The 18,399-nt window shown below is 51.8% G+C and overlaps 2 protein-coding genes across 2 annotated transcripts in view; both read right to left on the bottom strand.

Moving 5' to 3' along the window:
- TMPRSS6 (transmembrane protease, serine 6) overlaps positions 1–6,316 on the bottom strand; it is a 55,516-nt gene extending 49,200 nt beyond the window's left edge. Inside the window, exon 1 of the mRNA XM_006890149.1 lies at positions 6,116–6,316. Within this exon, the coding sequence (XP_006890211.1) occupies positions 6,116–6,311 (196 nt within the window). The 5' untranslated portion in view covers positions 6,312–6,316. The remainder of the gene's footprint in view (positions 1–6,115) is intronic.
- Positions 6,317–13,818: 7,502 nt separating this feature from the next.
- The window catches only part of IL2RB (interleukin 2 receptor, beta), a 45,259-nt gene continuing 40,678 nt past the window's right edge, over positions 13,819–18,399 (bottom strand). Inside the window, exons 11-13 of the mRNA XM_006890222.1 lie at positions 16,220–16,253; positions 15,751–16,130; positions 13,819–14,006 (exon numbers count right to left, since the gene is read on the bottom strand). Coding sequence (XP_006890284.1) covers positions 13,819–14,006; positions 15,751–16,130; positions 16,220–16,253 — 602 coding nt within the window. The remainder of the gene's footprint in view (positions 14,007–15,750; positions 16,131–16,219; positions 16,254–18,399) is intronic.

Raw genomic sequence — 18,399 nt, 5'->3', positions numbered from 1 at the left:
CTTTATTTAATTTTTTATTTCAATTCTAAAAAAGTCCAGCTTTGGCAACACTGTAGAAGCAGTTCCCTGTGTCCTGTAGGTTTCTGTGCTTTGGAGTCTGCTTGCTAATAGTGGTTTTCGTTTTGTTTGGGTCTAGAGCATTTGAGCCTAAATCCATATGACAATGAACAATACCACAGAGAGAGGAACCTGCGCTCAAGACTTTATAGTCTCCCATGTGGGTAGCAGAGCCTATGGGGCAACATTATAGAAACTTCTTTTTTTTTTCCTTGTTGCTGTCGAATCGGATCCAACTGGCACAGGAGGGGATTGTCCCTCCTTCTCCGGCGGAGCATCTGGCAAATTCGAACCGTGCACCTTCGGAATTGCAGCACAGTGTCTTGTCAGTAGGCCACCAGAGCTCCCTTATAGAAAAACCTTCTTAATCGTGAGCAAACACCCTGAGAGAATAAGGTGCTGGTCCTAGAGCCTTGGGGTCATAGTCTTGGGGGACATCAATGCCACTGGGCATAACACAGTCCGCAAAGACAATGTCCTTTGGTTAGTAGTGGCTGTGATCTTAAAAGCCTGCACGTAGCCATGGAAGGTGCAGCTATGGTATCTCCCACCTCCTGGTCCAGAACGAAGACAAGAGGGGGAAGAGCAAGAAGTGGAGATAACTTCATGGAAAGGACTAACGGACGACACAAACCTCAACCCACACGCCCCTGAGACCAGAAGAAGTAGCTGGTGCCCGGCTCCCACTGCTGACCACACCCCACATGCCCCTGAGACCAGAAGAAGCAGCTGGTGCCCGGCTCCCACTGCTGGCCACACCCCACACGCCCCTGAAACCAGAAGAAGCAGCTGGTACCCGGCTCCCACTGCTGACCACACCCCACTCGCCCCTGAGACCAGAAGAAGCAGCTGGTGCCCGGCTCCCACTGCTGACCACACCCCACAGTATATCACCGCAGAAGAGCCTGAATCTCTCATTGTTGACAAGTCAGAACTGACTCACAGCAGATGCTCCAGTGGGTTTTCAAGGCTGTAAGTCACACGGGAAGAAACTGCCCATCTTTCTCCTATGGAGCTATTGGTGGATTTGAACCGCCAGAAAGAGAGGCACGACCTTTGGGTTAGCATGGTAACCTCCCGTGGACTACACCATCAGAGCTTTCTAAACAAAAACTGAAAACATGAAGGTGTCTGGGGTTACTGGTCCGATAGAAAGTTCTCATTTGAACCTTGAGCAAAAGTTACCTCCACGGTTCACCTTCTAGCCAGGCAACAGAGAGGCCTGCCTATAAGGTGAACAATAACATCAGAGAGGCAGTGACGCCTTAAGACCAATCAAAAAAAAAAGGGCAGCATTTGTGCAGGGATAAAACTCAGAAGGGAGGAAGCGTTTGGGTAGAAGGATTAAAGGAAATAAGAATCATAGGGAAGAAGTGGGAAGAAGTTGGTTAGCTTGTGGATATTGTCATGACGGTCATAAAACAAAAAGTGTGTGGATGATTGAATGGAAAATCAATTTGCTCTGTAAATTTCTACTCCAATTACTGGCAAAAGAGGAAGGGAGTTTATAATTTAGCAAAGAAGACAAATAATAAGCATGACAAATACAGTATATGACTGGTTAACAGTAACTAGTGATACTGGATTCTGAGGCTGAGAGTAGGTTGCAGATGGGAACTTAAAGGCCAAGGAAAAAGGTGACAGGATGAGCTGTGAGGATGTGGACCTGGGGAAAGAGCATCCCAGATAGGGGGACTGGCAAGTGCAAAAGGCCCTGTGGCACAGGCTCTCCTGGTGGTGTAAGACACAGCAAATCACGAGAGTAGGAGGGCCCGGGAAGGAGAGGCAGAGGCTGAGGAGGTGACGGAAGATGACCTCGGAAACCCACGAAGACATTGGTTTTCCTGAGAAATGGGAGCCGTGGAGGTTTTGATGACTTGATTTCCTTTATGAAATTATTTTTCTGCTATTATGTTGAGCAGTGAGGACAGAAACCTAGAGACCTGTGAAGAGGTCACTGCAAGTGTCCAGGTGAGAGGCGACAGGGTGACAGTGGCCCAGACCAGGCTGTGGCTGTGGGGGGAGAGAGAAGTGATTGGGTTCTTGATACATTTTCTAATTAGAAATGATCAGAGTTGCTGGCAAATAGGAGAAAGGAATTCTTGACTGGTTAACTCTCTAGTTAACTCTCTCAGCTGCTAACCGAGAGGTTGGAGGTTCGAGTCTGCCCAGAAACACTTTACACCCGACTTTCAATTAAATCAAAACAACCTACTCTCCAGAATCCAATGGCCTGATTCTGGCCATGATCTTTCTAATCACTTGCTATGCATTTGAGAGCTGGACAGTGAATAAGGATGACTAGAAAAAGAGTTGACACCTTTGAGCTGTGGTGTTGGAGAAGAGCACTGAACATCCCATGGACTGCCAAGAGAACAAACAGATACATCTTGGAGGGGTTGCAGCCGGAGTGCTCTTTGGAGGGGAGAATGATGAGGCTTTGCCTCGCATACTTTGGGCATGTTGCCAGGACGTGCTATTCTTTGGAGAAGGACATGTTGTTGGGAAGAGTGGAGGGTCGGTGAAGGAAAGGAAGACCCTCAACCAGGTGGACTGGCACAGTGACTGCCGCAAGGGGCTCTTGTGTGTCAGGAAGAGTGAGGATGGCGCAGGATAGAACAGGGCTCAGATCTTTTGTTCATGGGGTCACTGTGAGTTGTACTAGACTTGATGGCACTGAACAACAACAGAAACAGAAGCACTTTGGAAAAAAGACCTGGCAATCCCCTAGAAGCTCAGGCATTGAAAACCACGCTGAGCACACTTCTACTTTCTCAGTCATGGGCTCACTCTGATTGGAGTTGAATCCAAATGGTTCTCTATACAACCACTGGGGATAAACGAGAAGGAGGAGTAACTGGAGAGACGAAGGGGCCTCACCTTGGATGTGGAAGGTTGGGGGGCACAGGCGTGAAGGCGAAGACAGAACTGCAGTCTGAACACGTGGTATCCCAGATGCCCCTCAGAGCTCTGGAGTAGCTGGGGCGCCAGCTACAGCATCTGGAGCTCAGGGGACAGGCCTTGGCTGGAAATGCAAATTTGTCAGTCCTAGGGGCATAAAAGACTTTTTAAATAAAGCCCCAGGGACTGGATGAGATCAGAAAGTAACAGGCAAAGAGAGGGGAGAGGCCTCCCCCAGCAGAGACCTAGTGGAACAGAAACTGGGCCAGGAGTGGAGGGAGGACCGAGTTGGGAGGAGGAGGGCTGAAGAGTGGAGGCCAGCGTGCTGTTGGGGGGGTGTCAGGTTTTGTGACACAGTGTCACGGCCTCCTTGGCAGGAGCCAAGAGTGGATGGTCATGTGCGGTAAGAGCCGGACTGAAGAGTCCAGAAAGACTTATGGTGGGACTGGAGGCAGTAGAGTGTGTGGACGAAAGGGGGCTGGACCCCAGGCCCAAAGGAGGGGCTTAGTCTTTGCAAGGATGGTGCCCTACACAGACTGGCTGTGGCTGCTGGATGTGTGCAGGGGGCTTGGGGGTGGGGGGGAGCTTCTCTGGGTGGTTCCATGTCCTCATCAGAGCAGGAGGCACAGGGAATGTGAGGAGGGAGGGTGAGGTGCTGGAAGTGGGAGAGGGGAGTCTGAAGGTGTTCTCAGGAAGAATGGGAGGAGAGGGGAGGGCAATGTGAGTGTCGGGGGCATCAAGGAAGGGCTGTGCCTGGGTCTGGGGGCCCCATTCCCATAGAACACTGGATCCCGTGATGAAATCCTGCTAAGCACTGGTCCCTGGTTTCTCGCCAGCCAGCTCTTCCTCATCCCTCTCAGCCCAGCCCCAGCCCTCTTGTCCTCTCTCCACTTGGTGCTTGTACAGCTTCTCGACAGACAGGGCATTCCCTGAGGACAGGCCTGTGTCCACTAATCTCCAAGCCCAATGCCTAGCGCCCCCAGAGGAGGCCCAGGGTGGTGCATCAACACCCCTAGAACAGCTCTCAACCTTAAGTTCCTCCTGAGGCATTTGACTGGTTTCCTCCCTCTCAGCTAAGAAGCGTTCACCCCAGGGTTCTGGGCCCATGGGGACACCCTTTCTTCCCCAGGGCCATTCACCCCAAGAGCGCAATCAAGAGGAATTAATCTCCTCAACAAAGAAAGACTGTATTGGCAGTGAATTCCTGCCCTCCTCTCACGGCTGCGAGGTTTACCCTGAAGACCAATTATCCCGACATTGCCTTCGAAGGAGGCCCCAGCAGTCCTGCCGCTATTTGGGGTGCTGGCTTCCTGCCGGTGGTGAAGTGCGTGCAGCTTCTGCTCTCCACCCGCCGGGCTCGGCACAGTCGCCAGCCACCCTCCAAGGCCTTACGAGTGGGTTCACATCAAATCTGGGCCTCTGACAGTGTCACCCCGAAGGCCAATTCCAGCTGGCCTCCCATGCCAACCCCCTCTGGAACTGGGTCAAGGTGCATCTCCAAATGGATCCCTCAACTTCTTTTAAGTGGCCTGAAGAGATTTAACCAGTGAAAATACTATCTTCCTCCATGAGATTTAACTAATGAAAATACCCTGTAACTTTTCCAGTGTCTGTTGGAAATCTCTGATCACTTAGGTGAGGTGGGTTGCTCCTGCCACAGGGTTCCCCTAGTCTCTGTCCTAGTGCATGTCATGTTGTTGTTGTTATGTGCCATCGAGTTGCTTGCAACTCATAGTGACCCTATGCACAAAAGCCCTAAATTCTGCTATATCCTGTGCCGATCTCACTGCCTGCAACACATCCATCCCAATTACCCCAGTCACTGAATCAATCCACCTAATAGAGGGTCTTCCCCTCCTGCACTGTCCCTCCACCCTCCCAAGCATGATGTCCCTCTCCAAGGACTGATACCTCCTTGCAACATGTCCAAAGTATGTCAGACAAAGCCTCAGAATCCTTTCCTCCAAGGAGGAGCCTGGTTTAACCCTCTCTAGGTTGAACCTGTTTGTTTTTTTGGCAGTCCATGGTACACTCAATACTCTTCTCCAGCACCATAGCTCAAAGGCATCAATTTTCCTTCTATCCTCCCTGGTCATTGTCCAACTCTCTGATGCATAACAAGTGATTGCAAAGGCCATGGCCTGTATCAAATGCACCTTAGTCTCCAGAGTGACACCATTGCTCTTCAGTACTTTGGAGAGGTCCCTAACAGCAGACTTTCCCATCACAATACATCTTAAACTTTATGATAAATATTTTGTCTGACTCTGCTCCTAAGTCCTGGGAGCAGGAGCAGAATCTGGCAGTCAGCCCAACACACGGGAGGTGCTCAATGCTGTGTGAATGAACAGACCTGGAGAGCCGGGTGTGTGTTCACCATCATTGCTTCCCCATTACTGCTCTTCACCAAGAAGTAAAGGAGTAAGATGCAATCGACTGATTTTAGAGCCAGACATAGTAGGTGCTCAACGAAAGTCAAATGAATGAAGGGGTGTCAGGAAAGATGGAAGAGGGCACGGACCCAGAGGATGGGGCAGCTGCTCATGGGCACCAGGGGACTGGCATACGGGGGAGGGAGCGTGAAGTTAAGGATACAGGAGAGGCCCAAGCCAGCTGTTCTCCAACTGTTTGTTGAATCCCTATGTGTCCACAGCGGAGCATGAAAAACCCACTGGGGGCCTATGTCCTGTGTCGCCCTCCTTGTTCCCTCTTCGAGCTGGGGCCTGGAGACACAGAGATGACAGAGCTGTGTTCCCATCCTAGAGAAGCCCCAGCCTGGGCTGAAGTGAACAGAGTTACTAATTGGTACCTGGGCACCTGGGCGTCATGGGCCACTGCTGCCAGGAGAGATGGGCTGGCTCAGGGCCCCAGAGGAAACCCAGGAGGGCTGTGGGCAAGGGGAGGTGGTGTTTACGTTTCCTTTGACTGTTTGCTTCACAGGAATGGGCTTCTGGGTTCAGACCTGAGTACCCAGACCACAAAGTTGGATCTGCAGCTCTGCTATTTCACAGGGCAAGAAGGGACCCAGGGAAGGGAAGTGGCTTGCCCAATGTTACAAAGCGTGTTGCTAGGCATTGCTGAGCCTGGAATTCTGGTCCATCCCCAAAGCCACCCCAAACCCTCCCAGATGTCTCTCCCGGTAGGCCCATGTGGTTACCTAGGAAGTACCAGAGCAGGACCCCCACTGCAGCCAGCACGACCAGTGTCAGCCACAGGGGCACCAGACGCAGGTGGTCCCTGACGGTCCTCTTGGAGTCCGAGGGGCCCTTGAACATCCCCTCCGGCTCTGCCTCCTCGCCGTCACCTCCATCGCTCTGTCCACTGGCCGTGGGGGGCGCTTCAGCCCTGGGCATCCTGTGGGGAGACAGACTGAGGTTGGAAACAGCTTGGCATTCACAAAGCAGCCTCCACTGGGCTCCAAGCATGCGGAGGGCTAGCTGGGGCCCTACGTTTGGGGAGCAGGAGAGTAAGTCACCCCAGAGAGCACCTGGAAGGAAGCAGGCGCTGGGCCACCAGCTCAATCTTTGTGGCTCACTGAAAGGGAGCAAGAAGCAGAGGTCTGGGCCCCACCATCCCACCAAACCCGCCTCCCTGGGCTCCGAGGTGCGCAGAGTCCTGTGTCTGGCCAGCTCCTGGTTCTGCACTCACAGACAGAACTCGAGTTAGTGGGTGTTTATGTTTTTCACTGGAAAGTGACTGTCTGTTTGGCAAAGAAGGGGGTGGTCAGCAAGCACAAGCGAAGCCCTGCATGAGATGGTCCCACACTTCCGCAGCAACTGTGCCCAACGCGGACCATTACAGAGTGGATGAACAGCTCTCACTTTGTTGTGTGTAAGGCCGACATGCGTTGGAGCGGCTTGCTAACAATGCTGCTGCTGTTGTTAGGTGCCATCAAGTCAAGCAGAACTCATAGCAACCCTACAAACAACAGATCTGAACCCCGTCTTATCTCGTGTCTGACACACTGGAGCCCGTTGTTGCAGGCTCCATGTCAATCCATCTCGTTGAGGTTCTTCCTCTTTCACTGACCCTTTGCAAGCATGATGCCCCTCTTCAAGGAATAGCCTCTCCTAGCAGCACGCCCAAAGTATGTGAGATGTTAGCTTCACCATATTTGGCTCCCAGGATCACTCTGGCTGCACCTTTTCCAAGCCATATCTGTTCATTCTCTTGTCCGTCCATGGGATGTTCAGTGCTCTTCTCGAACACCACAGCTCAAAGGCATCAATTCTTTTTCTGTTCTCCTGAGTCCACTGTCCAGATCTCAGAGGCATAGCTAGTGATAAAAAAGACCATGCTCTGGATCAGGCACACCTTAATCTTTAAAGTGACATCATTGCTCCTCAGTAATTTGGAAAGATCCCTGAATGCAGACTTTCCCAACATATCTCCCAATCGCTTTACTCCTGGTACCAAGTGTATTGATTGTCGAGCCATGTACGAGGAAGTTGTTGGCAATGTCAATCTTTTCTACCATCTACCATGATGTTACCTATCTGTTCAGTGGTAAAAATGTTCTGTTGTCTTGATGTTGTGATGCAATCCATATTGAAGGCCATAGGCTTTAATCTTCTGCAGCAAGCACTTCAAGTCCTTCTTATTTTCAGCAAGCAATGTTGTGTCATCAGCATAATACAGTTTGTTGATGAATCTTTCTCTGATCCTGGTGCCACGATCATCGTGAGTCCAGCTTCTCAGATGATTTGCTCAGTGAACAGACTGAATAGGAATGGAGAGGGGATAGAAGGCCGAAGTACCCCACTCCTGATTTTAAACCATGCAGTATTCCCTTGCTGTGCTCAGACAACAGCTTCTTGACCTAGACATAGGTTTCGTATGAACATAACTAAGTGTCCCAGGATTCCCAGCCTTCTCAATGTTAGCCAGAGTTTGTTATGAGCCAAACAGTCAAGGATTTACATAGTCAATAATATACCCATAGACATTTTCCTCGGGTTCTCTGCTTTTGGCCAGGATCCATTAGCAATGATAGCCCTGGTACCACGGCCTCTTCTAGAACTTCTGGCAGTTCTCTGTCAATACATGGTTCTAGCTGGTTTTGAACGTGTCTGCAAATCAGCTATTCTTATCCCAGTGTCCCTTCCACTGCGGGTGTCAGACTCCCCCTCTGGAAGAGCTTCTCCCATGTCATCACCCACCTCCCTCCCCAAGGAGCCCTTGAGCCAGCACTGAGCTGGGGACCCATCCTGCCAGGCAGCTAGCTCATTTCCTATCCTTCCAAAGAGCTCCTTTTGGGGAGAAAGGAAACAGAGACAAATATTCATTTGTGGCTGTGTAAGGACAGATCACAAATGTCCCTTCATTTAATCCTCCTGTCACCTGGGGATGTGGGGACCATTGTCATGGTGGATTTTCCTTTCTCAGGCCCACTCCATTCTGGACACTTGACATATACTATTTGTTTAAACTTTCAAACGCGTCTATGACCGAGATTCAGTACCCATGAAAAGATGAGGAAGTCAAGATCCTCATCACATTGAGAGTGGACCAGCAATTATTCCGTCCAGGGTTTTCCTAGCCTCAGTCTCCAGATGTGACTAAAATATCCGGCATTTGTTCCCAACCACAATTTACAGATGAAGAAACTGAAGCCCAGAGAGGCTAAGCCACTTGCCCAAGGTCACACAGCAGATGAGTGAGGATTGGACCCAGAGGTCAGACTTTCTGTTTCCCCTGCTCAGGGCTGCTGTTTGGTAAATGAGAATACACGCCAATAACACATCATTGTTCAATGACTTAAGTTATGATTGAGTGTGGCTCCTGTCAGAGTGCCCAGTGTCGTGGGCAGGCAATTCCGTCTTCAGACCCTTAAACAAACATGGGAGAGTTCACTGCTCTTGTGGGCAGATGGTCCCACAGCATGGGGAAGGCCTAATACAACCAGCAGGCTGCTTAGAAACGAAGACAGTCAGACTTCAGCTCACGCATTGGCTTTGTTAGCAGACGGGGACCAGCCCTTGGAGAAAGACATCACACTTGGTAAGATGGGGGCGAGTGAAAAGGAGGATGACCCTCAATTAAGACGGACGAACATAGCAACTGCAACAAGAATTGAGCCCAGCAGACACTGAGGGCGGGTGAGACTAGGCAGGCTTCATTCTACCATTTCTAGATGGGGTCAATGGGAGTTCGAGCCCGCTGAAGGACATCCAACGATGACAGCAGGGACCAGGCCCCAGTAGAGCAAGAAGTCTGGACTTTAGGGATGCTGGCCTCCTGTCACCACACTCACAAAATACCATTCAGACTTGAAAACGTGCCCCTGGATGCTGAGGGGTGACGGTTGTGGGGTGGCTCAGGGCGAACTGCTCTTAGGACTGTCTCTGAGGGTAGGAATGCACACAGTGGATTTTCTGAAAAGGGTGCCCCCTGTGATGCTCAGAATCACTCCCAATGGATGAAAAGGCTCCATCCACATCTTTGCCCACCTGGTTCCTCTTGGGAATGTTCTCAGCAAAGGGTCCCTCACACCTCTGGCCCTCTCCAGCGGCCCCACCAGATGCACAGGAGGGAGGGGCGTGGTACTCCGACCTCCAGGATGTTTAGAATGTGAGGTCAATCCTACTCATTTTACTGAGGGTGGTAAGAGTCCTACCACCCCCTTCCCACTGCCTACAGACTCCATGTCACCACGGGGTTAGAAACGCCAAACCTCTCTTCCTTTGACAAATGCGAAGCTGGAGCTGGAGAGTAAAGACTTCCCAAGGCCACACTGCAGGACCCGTGTGCCAAGCGCAGAGACACTTCTGTCCTGGGCTGGCCACTTGTGTCCTAAGGGGATGCTCCCCACAACCAGCCCAGGGTGGCCGATTTGTTGAGCTGGCGTGAAAGGAGGCCTCCCCTCACTTTCTTCAGGCCCTTCCTCTGGAGGCAGCCACACTCTGAGTCTCCATCACCAAGGAGCTATTTCGGGATGACTCACAGGGCCGTGGGGACTCGGGGCCCAGGGGTAATAATAGGTGACATTTATTAGTCACGACTGTGTATTGTTTTCAGTACTTTGCATACATTCTGTCATGTGCACCTTTAGAAAAGGCAAGCAAACAAACAAACAGCTAAGCTCGTTTGTGGTCAAATTGAGTTCAGCTCACAGTGACCACGTGCGTGCAGATAGAACCACCTTCCAGAAGGTTCCCAGGGGTATACGTAACCTTTCGGGAGCAGTACACCAGGCATTTCTTTCTGGTGCCTCTGGGTAAGTTCAGACTATTAACCTTTTCATTGGTGGTCCAACATGTAACCATTGGTACCTCCCAGGGATGCAGAGGGCTTCCCAAAACCAAAAAACTCACTACCTGTTGGCCGATTCGGACACCTGGCAACCCCGTGGGAACGTTAAGTATCTGTAAAGGGTTTCAAAGCTGTCTCTCACTCTTTGCAGAAGCAGACTGGCACCTCTTTCTCCAGAGGAGGAGCAGGTGGTTTGAACCTCTGACCTCTGGGGTAACAGCAGAATGCTTTAACCGTTACGCTAACAGGTATCTGTAATCCACACACAAACCTTATTATCCTGATTTTACAATGGGACAAATGGGGCACAGAGAGGTTGGGCCACACAGCTGGGACGGGGGAATCCCAGCCTGCGAACCCACGCCACTTGTCTTCCCAGGAAGGGCTCTGACCACCGCACTGTACACCGGGGTCACTTAGGTGCAGGTGAGGAAATGTGTACTGAGACTGTCACTGGTCCTCTAGATTAAGCACCAAGAGAAGCCCCCCCAGGGAAGACCCCCAGCTGCCCTCCTCCTCCTGCCACCCCCCAGCCAGGGTTTCACCCCACGAACTTTTCCTCCCTCATTAAATGCCCAGCGCATCCAGCCAATCTCCTGCAGAGCCAGTCTCAGACCCGCCACGTGCCGGACGAAGGCAGGCTTGCAGACTCGAGGTGCACGGACCCTCTTCTTACACAGCTTCCAGGAAGCAGGGCACACATAGTGTTGGCCTTGCAGTGCTAAATTCAGGGGTAGGGTCACCCCACCTTTTCTGAGCACCTGCTCTGTGCCAGACTCTGTTCTGGTCAATCTGGTGATAAGAAGATGCACTGTCAACCCGAAGGCACGAGGTTTGAATCCACCAGCTGCTCCATGGGAGAAGGATGGGCAATCTCCTCCTGTGAGATTTGAAGCCTCTGGAAACCTCCTCGGGGTCAGTGATGCGTCGGTTCTCACCGACAGCGCATGACAGGAACAGCAGCATGGTGGGAAGGGAGGTCGGCTGGCCTGGCAGGGAAGCAGGTGGTCTGGGTCCACCAGCAGCTCTAAGGAAGAATGGTGGACAATCTCTTCTCATGAAAACCCCCGGAGGGTTGGCCTGACGGGGCAGCTCTCATCGCATTGCATTTGCTACTCGGGGCATGAGGGACATGCTGGCGAGTCCCGGAGGAGCCCATGCCTACCTTCCTGGGCGTGTTGTCCAGTGGAGGGAGAAAGGAGGCAGGACGCTGTGAAGGTGACCGTGTACCCAGGCCCATCTCTGTTTCTCCAACACTTCCCCCTGGTGCCAAAGCTCCAGCCGTCAGAAAAGTCTATGGCCCAACCTTCCAAACATCTCCAGAACCCACTCAGCCCTTTCTCGGCGCCTCCATTGCCCCCACCTCATCCAGGGTCCTGTCACCTGCTTCCTGGACTCCAGCGCTAGCCCGTCACCCAGCCACTCTGTCCAGTGAATTCTGCACAGTGTCCAGGAGGGGTCTTTTCATCCTCATGACCCCCACCCACCTGGAATAGAACCCAAACTCCTCATCACACACCATGACCATCTGTGTGCTGTGGTGCTTGTCTTTCTGTCCTGCCCCTCACTCTGCTGCAGACAGGCCCACCTGCTTCCTGTCCTCTGTCACAACCACCACACGCCCACCTCAGGGCCGGAATGTCCTGAATCCTCGGAATGCTTGTCCTTATGTCCGCCTCACGGGCCACCCTTCCACATTCTCTAAGTCTTTGCTCGAACGTCACCTCTCAAAGAGGCCACTCCTGGTCATGACACCCCTCGCTTAACCCTTCTTGGCTTCAGTTTCTTGACTCCTTGAGCCCTGATACAAAAGCTGCCTGTTGCTCTTGAGATGATTTGGTCTCAACATGCAAACGGGTTTCCCGTTACCATCTTTATGGAAGCGACTGCCCCCTTCTTCTTCCACAGAGCTGCTGGGGTTCAAGCCACTGACCTTTGGATAAGGGGGTGAATGTTTAATCTCTGTGCCCCGAGGGCTCCTTCACTGAGGCCCTGGCGCTGGATGACCTCAAAGTGCTTTGGACTTTTCACAGCCCCACTTACAACACAGAGGAGTTCAGGTGGCCTAGTGGCATTGAGTGGCGCTGCGATCCCAAAGGCAGGTGGTTCAGTTCCAACCCACAGGAGGATGGGCAAACTCCTCTCGTGAGATTTCTTGTCTCTGAAAAACCTGCTGGAAAGTCAGCTATGGGCCAGTTCCAACTCAACAGCACACAACAAACAGCACAGGGGAGCCCTGGTGGCCCAGTAGTAAGAAGCTGCACTGCCAACCCAAAGGCACTCAGTTCGAATCCACCAGGTCCTCTACAAGAGACAAATGGACAATCTCCTCTCATGCGATTTACTGCTTCTGAAAACCTCTGGAAGGTCAGTTATGAGTCTGTTCAGATTCAACAGCCCACAGCACCAATGACACAACAGACCGACGCCCTGACGGGTCCCGTGTGATCCTCATAACCACGGCCAAGCTCCAGCCTGTTGTCACGGCCCCTGCGTCAGCCCATCTCACTGGGGGCATATGCTCCTTCAGCCTTTGTGCCCCTGCGCCCCAGCCTGCCAGCTCCATCCGAGCAGGGCTTGATTCCTTCCACCCCTGGATGTCCACCTCGTGTGAGGTCAGCGTAGAGCTGACACTCAGTGATTGTTGAATGGCACATTCTACCTCCTTCTCACGTGGCTGGTGGGCGCTGTGTGTGTGTGCGAGGCCAGACAATGCCCCCCTTTCTCCCTACACCCCCCTTCTTGCTCACACCAAACTCACTGTCTTTAAACAGACTTCACCCAAGGTGTCCCCCCACTTGGTATTCAGGGCTAGAGAGCCTTATGAGGGGTCAGCCGGCCATCCTGGCCCTCAGAAGCCCGACACACAGCCCTGCTGGGCCACATGTCCTGATTGGACACTTGGTTTTCATCCCAATACTTGGAGTAATGGTAAATGGTCATAGATCAGGCTCGTAGCTCTGTCCGCCTTGGTCTGCAGAAGCAGGGACTGGACCCCGTTTTTCACAAGCATAGAAGGACCCTCCCTGCTTCTAGCACTCAGATCCCCTCTTGGCTCTCTCCTACTACTCTCCTGCAACTCTGGCCTTGGCAGGGCCCATTGGCTGATTCGCCGGAGGTTGTTTGTCGAGTGGGAGACCCAGACTCAGGTATACCCCCTGCATGGTGAGCCCCGACTTTGTGCCAGGCCTGTGTCCAGCTAATTCACAAGAGATTGCTCTGTGGCCTTCAGCAGCCTGGGTGTCTGTCTTGCTGTCATTATTTAACGGCTGGGGAAACCGAGGCACAGGGTGATGTTGTGACTCACCCAGAGCAGAGGTTCTGGTCCAAGTTGGTCACAGATGCCATTCAGTGAGGCCATGAGGACCTGGAGTGAGTCCCTGCCTCTCTCTCAGAGTCCCTGTGTGTCAGGGGCTGGGCAGGAGACCCCTCCATGAATACTACCTGCTCACATATGCACACAGAGAGGCTCATAGGCAGAGCCTATGTGAACTGTGTGGTCCTTCCCCTTAATTCCCATTAACTCCAAACCCCTTTGTCTGTGGACACAGTCCCACCTAGAAAGAGGGTTCCCTCTGTTAAGTCTGCCAGGCCCCACCAGATATGTCCTCAGGCGCGTCCCCTCTGAGGTGTGAGGAGCACACGAATGGGGAACAGGTACAGCAGGAAGGTGACCAAGGACCCGGGACGCTGGGAGACCTCCCTGGAGCCCACACAGACCTCTCCTCCAGCAATAAATCCGGACGTGTAGGTGTTTGTGTTACAGGAAGGTGGGATGGTGCCCTGCACACACACACCTATGGCTACACAAACACAAAATGTGCACCTGTACCTTCCCTCACACTCAGACACACACACACACAGATACACACACACACAAACACACACACACACACATACACTATACATATTCTCTCTCACATACCCACACATACTCTCACTCATCCTCACACACCCACACTCACACACACACATACCCCTTCACCTATACATTCACACCCACACAGTCACACCCACACATACACACTATACACATTCTCTCTCACACACCCATATATATTCTCACACTCATCCTCACACACACTCACACACACACACACTTACCTTCACCTATACATTCACACCCACACACAGTCACACCCACACCCACACCTTCACCTAAACATTCACACCCACACAGTCACACACATGCACACTGTACACATTCTCTCTCACACACCCATATATATTCTCACACTCATCCTCACACACACACACTCACACACACACTCACACACACACTCACACACAATTACCTTCACTTATACATTCACACCCACACCCACACCTTCATTCACACCCACACAGTCACACACATGCACACTATACACATTCTCTCTCACACCCCATACATATTCTCTCACTCATCCTCACACACACATTCACACACACACACACACACACTCATGTATACACACTTACCTTCACTTATACATTCACACCCACACACAGTCACACACACACACACACTATACACATTCTCTCTCATTCTCACACACACACACTCACATACACACACTTACCTTCACCTGTATATTCACACACACACTCACACACACATCATGTACACACATTCTCTCTCACACACCCACACATACTTTCTCACTCAACCTCACACACACATTCACACACACACTTACCTTCACCTATACATTCACACCCACACACAGTCGTACACACATATACACACTATACACATTCTCTCTCACACACCCATATATATTCTCACACTCATCCTCACACACACACACACACACTTACCTTCACCTGTATATTCACACACACACTTACACACATCATATACACACATTCTTTCTCACACATTCACACATACTTTCTCACTCAACCTCACACACACACCCCACCACATATACATTCACACACACTCACATACACACACTTACCTTCATATATGCATTTATACACACACACATACACACACTCACCTTTACATATACATTCATACACACAATCACATACATAGACTCACACACACACACACACACACACACACACACACACACACACACACAGCTACATTTAACTCTGCTTCTCTAAGTGAAGGGACACCGAGGTCCCACCACTTCCCCTGGGCACAGGTGGGGCTCAGGGCCCGTCTGTCACACCAGAGCCCACGCAGGGTCCCTGGACTGGAAGCGGGGACAGCCTTGCCTTCCTGTCAGGTGGGGGTGGAGTGCTCAGCCGGACAAAGTAGGCCTCCTTCCTGCCCCAGACCACCAGTCTCTCCCCACGCCCAGGGTCCCTAAGCCCAGCACCACCCAGCATCTGGCCTCTGTGTGCCCTGCCTTCCCCCAGCCCTGGCGCTGAGGACCCCTGGCCACTGCTTACCATGGCACTCTGACTGGTGGGGTCTGCAGACCTGGCCTCAGAGCAGATCAGAGGGCTCCTGGCCCAGAAACTAGACCTGGCCCTCAGAGTTAGCACTGTCCCCAAGTTAGTCCCTCCTAAGTCCTGGGTCCCCGGCTTGGACACCCCACTTACCTCTGGGAATGGCAGGTGGGTGCCGGGCCTGCACGTCGGCCTCCGGAGCCTCTGTTTGTCCAGGCCAAGGTCTCCCCACCCCCAACCCGGCCAGCCTGGGCTCGATCAATGGCCCAGCGCCATGGTCAGGCTGTCTGGCCCTTGTCCCCTGTGGCCTGTGGCCCCGGGCTCCATGGGCCTCCAGCTGGGTCCGGGATGGCCCTGTGGCTGAGCCCAGGTAAACAGGCAGCAGGCAGGCGGTGCCCGCCTGGCTCCACCCCTTGGGCACCTCGGAGGCAGGCAGGCAGGTGTGGGAGATCTGAGCTGTCCCCCGAGACCTGTTGCCTGGTGATAGTCCTGCCTGACTATGCCCCCTGGTCCCCACGCCTGAGGTGGGGGCACTGAGGGGGTTACGAAAAGCCCCTAGGCAGCTGCAGGCTGGGGCTCATGCGAGTCCGTTTACCTGGACAGGTGAGTTCAGATGGGCTACCTGCCTGCGGAAGACAAGAGGCTGAGCTTGTGCTCTGAGGGGACAGAAAAGAGAAAGTCAGGGCAGTGGGGAGAGGAGGCTTGATGCTATTTTCTGTTTAGCCGGGAATTATTCCCAGTTCTGCCAGATTCTGTGGAACTAGATGGTCCATTACAGAGACCAGCAGCCAGCTGGGACTCCCAAACCTTGGTACGGGTTGTCTGAATAGAGGTTTTGAAGGCTTAGTGCAAAATGGGTGCAAAACAGCTGTAGGATATTTTGACGTTGTTAAGTGTTGCCAAGCCGGTTCTGGTTCAGGATCCTGAGGACAGTGGGACGACACCCTGGCCGGTCCTGTGTCGTCTTCACAGTCACGGATGCATCTCAGCCCGTTGTCCCAGCCACCAAGTCCATCTACCTCATGTCCGCTGACCCAAGCATGAGGTCCTTCTCCAGGCACTGGCCCCTCCTGCTAACATGACCAAAGAATGGGCCACAAAGGCTCTTCATCCTCCTATCTAACACGCATTCCGGCTGCACTTCCTCCAAAATAGATTCTGGCTATCCATGATATAGTCAATATTCTTCACCAGCGCTATAATTCAAAGACAGGCATTTTTCAGTCATATTCAATGTCCAGCTTTTGTTTGCATATGAGGAAATGAAAAATATCAGGGTTTGGGACAGGTGTACCTTAGTCTTCAAAGTGACATCATTGCTCTTCAACACTTTAAAGAGATAATTTGCAGGACTGAGGGAGGACCCTCAGAATCAGCAAGAAACAATGAGTGGGAGTGGAGTGCCTCCTTTTTGGGCTGTGAATTCTGCACTAGGAAACTCCTTGACATTGTGAAGGCCAGGACACATGGAGGTCTTCTGGTGACGCCAGAGGTATAGACGCTGATGGAAATAGGGTACCTCCCTTCAGAACTGACAGGGCCTTTCCCTAGAACCAGCTGCCTGAGTTTGAAATTGTAGCCTTCTCAGCTGTAAGAGAATAAATGTGTAAAAAAAAAAAATAGTAATTGTTAAATAAAGAGGTCATTTGCAACAGATTCTTTCAAAGCGAGAAGTCCTTTTGACTTTATGACTGCTGTTTCCGTGGGCGGTGGGTGTGGATCCAAAGTTTGACAACTCCTGGGCTCCGTTTTGTGGCGCTGTTGGCTAGCGCACTGTGAGAGGTTTTGTTTTTGTTCTTTTGAGGGATCATTTACCCCGAAGCCTGAGGTCTTCGATCTTGCTCAGCAATCACTCCATGTCCTTCAGCAAGCAAAGGTGATGGCTCTCCAAGAACATTTTATATTATTAAGATATTTTTTACTCACTCACTCATTTGTTGCTGTCGAGTCTGAATCAGCTCCTCTCTTGACCCTCTGGCAGGTCTCGGAGGCTGTAAATTGCATAGAAGGAGTTTATCCATCTTTCCCCCGCAGTGTCCCTGGTGGATTCGAACTACCAGAGAGACGTGGTTGTTGGATCCGCAGCACAACTCCCAAAGTGCCAGGCCACCAGAGTTCCCTGTGTTGAATTTATTAGGGTAAATAAAATGCTTACTTTCACCTCTGTGCGTGCGTGCGCGCACACACACACACACACACACACACACACACACACACATCTATACATATATATACATCTATACATATACATATACACACATTTTTTTAACATTAGAGAGTTGAAACTGTACCTGTGATTCCCCACTGGTTCCATTCGACAGCCCTGTGTAGACAGGATGCGAATGATCTGGGTACACTACAGCACATCCTGGGACCAGGGTGGCACAAGAAGGCAATAGACTTTCAATTAAGTGCATCAGTGTCTATCTGTGGTGTGGGCATCTGAGATGGTGTGTGCTGGAGGCATGTGACTCGGTACAGAGGCGAGTGTGTGTGTGTGTGTGTGTGTGTAGAATGTACAGTACTGAGTGCAGGAGGATGTATCTGTGCAGCATGTGTGCGAAGTGTGTGGAATGTGTGGGTGTATGTGTACATATGTGGGGTGTGTGGAGGGTGTCTATATGTAGGAGTGTGTGTATTGTTTGTGGTGTGTGTGGGTGTCTGTGTGCATGTGTGGAGTGTGTATCGTGTGGAGCGTGTGTGGGTGTATGTGTTCATCTGTGAGGGGTGGAGGGTGGGTGTCTATATGTAGGAGTGTGTGTGGAGCGTGTGTGGGTGTCTGTGTGCCTATGTGGGGTGTGT

The sequence above is a fragment of the Elephantulus edwardii genome, unplaced genomic scaffold (genome assembly GCF_000299155.1).
Source record: "Elephantulus edwardii isolate Elephantulus edwardi_28Jun2011 unplaced genomic scaffold, EleEdw1.0 scaffold00086, whole genome shotgun sequence".
NCBI classification, from domain to species: Eukaryota; Metazoa; Chordata; class Mammalia; order Macroscelidea; family Macroscelididae; genus Elephantulus; species Elephantulus edwardii.
The sequence above is the reverse complement of the archived record's forward strand: the minus strand, read 5'-3'. Positions and strand labels throughout refer to the sequence as shown.